The sequence below is a fragment of the Halyomorpha halys genome, unplaced genomic scaffold, assembly GCF_000696795.3.
Source record: "Halyomorpha halys isolate HHAL.00 unplaced genomic scaffold, Hhal_1.1 Scaffold68.1, whole genome shotgun sequence".
NCBI classification, from domain to species: Eukaryota; Metazoa; Arthropoda; class Insecta; order Hemiptera; family Pentatomidae; genus Halyomorpha; species Halyomorpha halys.
Window position 1 is genome coordinate 1,369,775 of NW_027116161.1, and position 8,702 is coordinate 1,378,476.

Consider the following 8,702-nt stretch of genomic DNA (forward strand, 5'->3'; position numbering starts at 1 on the left):
GAGTTCCTATCCTCATCTATCGGCTGAGTTCCTATCCTCATCTATTGGCTGAGTTCCTATCCTCATCTATCGGCTGAGTTCCTATCCTCATCTATCCTCAAGTTATCTTTCCATGCTCTGACGCATACACATTATACGAGGGTGGTTTGAAAAGTTCTCGGAATGTACTAGAAAGAAGTGTCTTACCTCGGTGGAACTGCTTTTATTTTTCAACATAGTCTCCCTGTAGACTAATGCATTTGGTCCAGCGATGTTCCAATGCCTTGATCCTGTCTCGAAAATGATATTCCTCCAGGCCTGCAAAATACCTCTCCAATTCGGCTGTCAGTTCTTCCGTTGTAGGAAATCTCCATCCACCCAGGAAAATTTTCAGCTTGGGGAAGAGATGAAAGTCTGATGGTGCCAAATCAGGTGAATAAGGATGTGGCAACAATTCGTACCTCAGTTCATGAAGTTTTGTCATGACAATAGCACTTGTTGGTGCATAGTTGGTCTAGGAGGTTTGCGTAGTCAATACTACCAAAATGTTCGGCCAGTAGAAAGATAACCTATCGGCAGAATGCCTTTGGCATCCCAGAAAACAGGCCATGACCTTTCCAGCCGAATGTATTGCCTTTGTTTTCTTTGGTGGTGGTGATTCAGCATGTTTTCACTGCTTTTTGTCTATGGGGCATTGTAGTCGACCCAAGTTTCATCTGTACTCACAAACTGGCAAAAAAAATTTTGTTGGTTGCACTGAAAAAGGGCCAGATTTTGTTCGGATATTTCCAATCTGGTGCGTCCGATGTCAAGAGCCACAGCACCCATCTTGCGGATAATTTTTTCATTCCTAATTTTTCAGTTAAAATGTGATATACCCGTTCAGATGACATCCCTGCAGCTTCAGCAATCTCACGCACTTTCAGTCAATGATCCTCCATGACCTTTTTATGCACTTTAGCGATAAGTTCTGGGCCGTACCACTTTTTACCTGTCTACTGTGCAGATCATCAACTAAGCTCTCCCGACCAAATTTAAACTCGCTGGTCAACTTGGCAACAGTTGAATATGAAGGAGCAGAGCCCCCCAGTGTGTTCTGAAAGTTGGCATGAATTTCCTTTGCTTTCATACCTTTCTTTATAAAGTACTTAATCACTGCTCGAATCTCAGTTTTTTCCATTATCACAAGTTACTACACTTAATGCCACATGTTCACTCACAAAGGATGTGTGATTATTGTGCGGGAACCTCATTGCTCTAGCACTGACATCTAGCGTTGATTCTGAGAACTTTTCGAACTACCCTCGTATGTTGGTGTGACTGATTTGCGGGTTTGTGGTGGATCCCAAGCAGGGTGAGCTAATCAATCCCTCAAGCTTGCTTAGATTCCTGGAACCTTCACACTTTTTTTCTTTAATAAGTTCGCCACAATGGTGTTAATCACAACATTGTCGTAATCTTCATAGGTTCTGCACATCCGTGAAAGTATAGTTTATAGATAGATTAATCCCTTTTCTGACATTAAGGAATACATGATTATTCTGATGATGATTTGATTTGTTTTCTTCATTATGAATTTTTTTTCTTTTATTAATGCCTTTGGATTAAATGCTAAATTATTTTCTTTGGTAGCCCTAGCCCAGCAGCAGATGAACGTTGATGATCCTTTGAAGCGCCATACAATGTCTCATGCTCCAGCCCGAACTTCTATTCATGATTCACCTGTGCGACTAGAAAAGGTAGATTTAAAACTCTTAATAAACCATACATTAAAATTAAAATTAGATTCATATGCACATTTAACTAAATAATTTAATACAATAAATAAAAATTATCAACTAATACAAGTAACTGATCTGTAAGATATTTAAAGGCAAATTTAAGATCATCTAACGATAACCTATTTAAATTCAGTTTTGTTTTAATGGTTTTTTTGAGGGAGAGGACATCTTGGTTTTATAATTAATTTCTTTTTAAATTCTTCCTAATAATTACATTGAACTGATGGTTTTTAAACCACTGAGTTGGTTTAATTTAGTGTCATTAATTCATTATATCTTAAATAATACATTTAATATTCTAAAATGTTATATTTTTATTGGTGTCAGTAGTTTTTATATTGATCAAAGTCCTTAAGTTTGCAAAATGTGTTTGCTTCACAAAAATGATCTATCTCGTTGTTTGTTGTTTAAATAAGTTTTATGGTTACTAGTTACAAGAACAAAAACTTGAAAATTGTTATTTTTTCTCTTTATTATTTATTTGAACCGATATAATTACACTATTTCCATCATTAAGAGAAACTATAAACCTTTGCAATAATATTATTTCTTATACATTCCTGATCTTTGAAGAAACGTCTGAAGTTTTAGGGTTTTATTGTGATCCTGAATTCTGCTCTTAAAAGGGTTGTTCTATTATCAAGGAATATAGAAATTGTTTTCAACCAACTACAAAATACTGTGAAATCTCCGGATCTAAAACAGGAGAAAAAAAATACATTTTCATATCAAATTTATTCATGAAATTAATAAGGAAATAACTATTTTTTTTACTTTGAAATATATATATATACACACATGTTTGTATTTATACACACACATATATATTTTTTTAACAAAATACATAGATCTTGAGTAGGTAATTATTAAAAAAATCATTCCATATATATTTTTAAATCTCATATTCGTGATTGAAACATGAGTCAATTTTCTTTTTGTCGTATAAAAATGACTCTATGTTCACTATCCTAAAAGCATTTTATATTTTGCTTATATTTACTTTTTATTACTTTGAATTATTTACTGTAGTTCTATATAACAAACAATATTTGGAATGGTATCAAACAGGGAGAAGAGTCATCAGTTGCTTCTATATCATCGACCGAGGGAGAATTTTCAACTGAAAGGAGTGAACAAGATGTCAGTACTATAAAAAGTTTTCTCTTCCTTTTATATTTTCTTTCTATTTTTTTTTTTTTTAATTTGAAGTGTTGCCTGTTTCAAAAAACTGAACTGTTCCTTTTTTTTTTTTTTTTTTTTTTTTAATTTGTACTTCTATGGGAAGATGAATGGCCCATAGTAATAAATCCATGGCTATCTAGGCAAGAGTCAGGCTTAATTAAATATTAGAATGGTGAGTTTTATCTACAAAATAAATCTCCACTAATACAGGTATACTACAGTATAGATCTCTACAAACAGTGTTGGGTTAGTTATCTTTAATCTCACTGTATTTAAAAGAATAAAAAATACTAGCAATAAAATTTTCATGAGATCAAAAATTGTGGAGGATAATATCAATGTTATAATTGTATACACTCCAACATTTTAAACTTATATTCCTCCTAAAAACATTAAAAACTGCTTTCATACTTAAAATATTTAATTTTGACCAACAATTTGGTAGTAGGAAACTGTTATTTTGAGGTACTGATTAGATTTAGAAAAGGAAAATGATTTTCAGATTTAATAGTCGACTGTCCAGAGAAAGTAGAACAGTTGAGATGAAAATAATCGTTTATTCCTTGATTTAGTCTGTTGTCCTTTACCAATCCTTGTTATATACTTTTTATCATTTCTCATACTTGCTCCTTACTTTACCCAGTTGGCTTTGTAATGAAGATAGGTCTTGGCCTCCTCTGGAAACTTCTACTATTTTGTGGAGAAGGATTCTTGAGGCAGCTGCCATTACTCTGTCTACCCATCTTAGTCTAGGTCTACCCCTCTTTCTGCTTCAGTTAAACCTATCCTCAAGTACTTCCCTAAGAAAATTTCCTTCTCTCAATCAAATAAAATTTAGGTCATTATACTGTATATATAATTCCTGGTTCTTTCGTCTCCTCCAAGCTTCTTCCTTCACAGGGCCATAAATACACTACAAGATTTCCTCTTTAAATACCTACAAATTATTTTCATTGGCCTTTGCCATAATCCATGCTTGGGAGGTGTAGATAAACATATGTCTAATCGAGATCTCATAACCTGATCTCTTATCCTCTTGAGTAGACAGATCCTTATCAGGCTCAATAAGGCAAACTAGCACTGGTTAGCTGTCATTATCCTTTTATCCTAGCTTATTTCCTTGGACATATTATTGATAGATGTTATAAGAAATTGAAGGTAGTTAATTCCTGTATTCTTCTGCCTATACCACTATATATTTAATTATTGGCCTAATTTATGTTGGGGTCCAATAGTTCAATCACCTGTTTCATTGTCAGTTCCTCAGCTCAGTTTGTTCTTCGGATAAGTTGAATATATGGAATAGGAAGAGTTTCATTCCTCATTTTGGACTGTTCTCATTTCCCTACTACCATATTCTTACGATTGAGCTATAGTAATTATTATTAGACAAATCTTACATCCTCAATTAATTACTCTCAACCTAAGAATTTCTAATTGTGTTAGCTGCCTTGACAAACATTCGCATATAAACCTCATGTTATTTCCATTCTTATTTAATATACCGTTTTATATTGACTTCCATCCTTTCTTTAGTTTTGCTCTATATTTTTGGCTATGGTAATGGTAGCTTATACAGCTTGATATTAAACATTGTTGTTTATATCAGCTCATCATCTAATTTGGTTCAAATTGTTACTGATAGTTCTCATTGCTTTAACTTTTTCTTCAATTACATTGAATACTATTAGAATACAGAGGCTTCAATCATATGGCTCTGTGCATCAGACATGATTATTACAAATTTAATGCCCAAATTTTCATTTAGTGAACTATTTATTTTGTATTTCTATTTTCAAATTAAAAATAAATAAAGGAATCAAAGTTAACCAAAACAAGAAAAATTAAAAGCTTTATTTGCCTATCAATTCAGTACTGAAATATAAAGCAAGTTAAATAATCATTAACTGACAAAAAACATGATAATTCCCAATTCAACATGTATATGTTTTTACTAACTTTATGTAATTATATTATCTAGATCAAGTCTATTATACAAAGTAGATCAAGCCTAATCTGAAGAATACATACATAAACCTAAAGGCAAAGAATAGAATAGAATATGATTGTTTGATTTATTTGAACTTAGTTATATAACTAATTTATAACTATTCACTTTTTTTTCTTACTGGTTTTGTTTTAAATTAAAAAAAATTAATTTATTCTTTTTTATTTTGCTTTAAAAAATGTATAAATCATAGTACTTTAAAATATGATTTTTATTGTTATAAATTGGCAGAATATGTGTTATATATTTTTTTTGTATAAAATTTTAACTAAACAGTTCAGATTTTTGGAATACAGTGTGAAATGTTTCATTTTTTGCTTTTGTCCTGTTTTAATGGAGTTAGCTGCATTTGTACACACTGTTGGAGGTTTTATGCAAGGTGCCCTTGCAGTTAATGGCTTTTGTCCTTCATTGTTGTATCATGTTATTTCTCTTTCACTGTATTGGTTCATAATAAGTCGGGGATAATCTTATGACTTGCTATGAATCATCATCATCTAATGAGCAGTTAGGTGTTATCAGTTAAGATGTCTTTTAATGTACTGTGCATATTCTTCTTTATTTCTTTGTATATATTTTGCTTTTGATTTTTCTCTCTTTTTTTTTTCTTTTTTTTTTGCATGCATAATTATTATCGTTACATGACTTAATATTCTAATTCATTTTTTCACCTCTTGAATAAATTTGTTTTACCTTTGTGTATATTAAGTTTGACTTAATTTTATAGAAACCTCCTGGGGGCATTGCTGTATTACCTATGGAACCTATAAAAAAGAAACAATTTGACAAAGAAAAAGACAAGCCAACCAAGTAAAAGCATTTTCTATATGTTGCTGATTGACTACATCATATTCACATTTTAGGATGTTTATTTATTTATTTTTTTAGTGGATACTCTGCCAATGACCTTGAAGATGAAGAAAAAGAGAATAGAAGTAATATAGTAGATGATGTAACAACTCCAGTCAAGGATGAAACAACTGACAAGAAAAAACAGGCATGTATAAATAGTTTCAGTTCTTTGAATCTTAATTATAATAAAAGTTTTATGATTAATCTATAATAACTGAGTTTTTTAAATGATTAATTTCTGACATCACTTTTGTTAGTCCAACTTTCGTACATCTATTCATTGCCTATATCAATTGATGTTTATTTCTTTATTAAATAAAATTATTGATTACAGAACATGATCAGATGATTTTTTTTTTTTTTTTTTATGTAATTATTATTTTATTAAAATTGGCAAGGTATTTATTTCACGAATAGGACCAAAAATATAAATGGTTAATGATATAAATAAGTGCTTCTTTACTATTTTTATTAAAAATTAATAAATGTATTTATGATAATTATCATGGTTTTAATGTGTGAAAGATTATTAAATAATTTTTTGAATTTCCCATATTCTATTAGAATTTTGATCTAGAGTAAATATGGACAATTGAGGAAGTAATAGTAACAATTATATTCTGTTTTACTGTGATTAATTGCCTTTGCAAAAAAAGGTTTAAATTTTTATCAGTAAGGTTAATATAGTTTTTGTTGAAGTTTAATCAATTTAAATCTCCGTAAATATTTATTTTTTAAACATAAAAAGAATATCGAGAATGGTAGAACTAAAATTTTGTCTTTTTTTTTTTCTCAAATGCCAACCTCTGGATTTATCAGACAATAGATTTTCCATTAAAATTAACTTTAGACACTTAATAAATTTCTTTTCTGATCTGCTTGTTCACAATGATCTGCTAATTGTAGAAGAAAACTGGACATTCATTGAATCTTATCCTCCATACCTAATACTAAAAATCCCTTGAGCTGTGTCCCAGATTGTAACAATGAAGGCATTAAGGAATCATTACTCATAATAAAGTATATTATGACATATATATGTGGTTTTTTTTTGTTTTGTTTTTTTACGAGAGTAAGTGGAAATCTTCAAAAGACATGTATATGCCCGTACCTGTCTGTGTGTGGGATTTTTACCCACTAAAACCAACCTCCCCACACCTGTTTCTGACCCTCCACGGGACCGCTGTTAGGCATTACATCATGGGGGATGAAGGGCTGAGTGCCACCTCATTGTTTTAGGCTGTCTCCTGGTTCGCCTTCTTTCTCCTCCTTTCTTAACTTTTTCATCACCTGTGCAGCGAATCGTTGGCCTGCCTTCCAATAATTGTGGTTAAGCAGCATAATGTTGATGATATTATCTGCTGTCGGGTCTGAGCTGCAAACGTGTCGGAGCTCACTCCTTTCTTCACGAAAGCGGGGACAGAAGAAGAAAACGTGTTCTCCACTCTTCCATTCCTGGGCACAATGCACATTCTCCAATGCCATCAAGATTAAACTTATACTGGCTCGGAAGCAACCATTCCCTGTGATAAACTGGGTGATATAATAGTTTACCTCCCGGTGGTTCCTATTCGCCCAGGCCTCGATGTTGGGCACCAGCCTGTACGTCCACCTTCCACTGAATGCCATATTCCAGCGACGTTGCCATTTTCTTATAGTCTCCTTTCTTAATACTTCTCTAGAAATATAGTCAACACTATTATAAGAGCATCTCCTCTCAGTGGCATCCTGGCCACCACGCAAGCCGCTTCGTATGAGACTGTACGAAACACGCTGATCACTCTTAGTACACACCTACGATACACCTTCACCATCGGTCTTCTGTAGGCCTCAGTACCCAACGCATCCTTCCATATTGCAGCTGCGTAGAGCAGAATGGTTGGAACCACACTGGATATCAACAGCCTATGGCTGTTCCTGGGTCCGCCTATGTTGGGCATTAAACGTGACAGTGCGGTGGTGACTCTAGCCGCTTTATTCCTCACCTTCTCGAGCTGTCCTCTGTCGAATATATCAAGGTCCTGTTCTTGAAATAGTCACGAATGATACTCCTGAGGTATTCAGGGACGTTCATTACCAGCAGGGCATCCAGGATGCAGCTCTATCTTGCTGTGTTAAAGCCATTCCTTACATCCATCGTGACAATAGCATTTTGCACCTCTTCTCCATCTCTTCCCTGTTATAGCCTTCCTGGTCTTTTCCACCACCAACATGAATCCTCAGAATCTTCCTCTCAATCTTCAGGACCCTCTCCAAGCTCGGAAGGCTGCCTCTTTCCATACCCCATTTAGTATCACTGGCTTTACTCCTGTACTGTAGTGTCTTATTTTTGCATTGGAGGACAAATTTTTCTTGTTGTAAACATTTCTAGTGGCAAAGTTCAGTCCGAACCATTGCTACAGATTATCTCTCCTAGATATTTAAATTTTTTGGTTTCTTTCACCTGCCCATAATCTGTGTTCAACACCTTGCTTAAGCTAATGCTCATGATAAGTTTATTTGGAATGGTTTACTTATTAGTCCCTGGAATTTTATTTTTGAATAGTCAGTTTTATCGGGCTTATCCTTTTTTTTTTTTTTTTTTTATCTCCCCTGTTTCCTTTCAGAATTTCAAGTAATAATTTCTTGTTTATTGATTCATTGAGCTTTTTGAAGTCGATAAAGGAGATGTACAGATTTTTCCAGGGTCTAGCTTTGTAATATCTTGTGATCAATTTGAGGCTAAGTATTTACTCTTGTAAATTTTGTATTTACTCTTTGAGGCTTGTTGTTTTTGAGGGCCTATGTATGTTATGTAATTATATATTGTTAGTCCAACTTTCGTACATCTATTCATTGCCTATATCAATTGATGTTTATTTCTTTATTAAATAAAATTATTGATTACAGAACATGATCAG

General features: G+C 33.0%; 1 protein-coding gene across 4 annotated transcripts in view; it reads left to right on the forward strand.

Moving 5' to 3' along the window:
- Nucleotides 1-8,702, forward strand: part of cora (coracle) — a 51,090-nt gene that overhangs the window by 24,043 nt on the left and 18,345 nt on the right. For 3 of the 4 annotated variants that reach the window (XM_014438810.2, XM_014438808.3, XM_014438809.2), the window contains exons 11-14: nt 1,612-1,718; nt 2,829-2,900; nt 5,678-5,760; nt 5,839-5,947. In XM_014438810.2, the coding sequence (XP_014294296.1) occupies nt 1,612-1,718; nt 2,829-2,900; nt 5,678-5,760; nt 5,839-5,947 (371 nt within the window). The remainder of the gene's footprint in view (nt 1-1,611; nt 1,719-2,828; nt 2,901-5,677; nt 5,761-5,838; nt 5,948-8,702) is intronic. The other variant, XM_014438811.3, reaches the window with a different exon arrangement.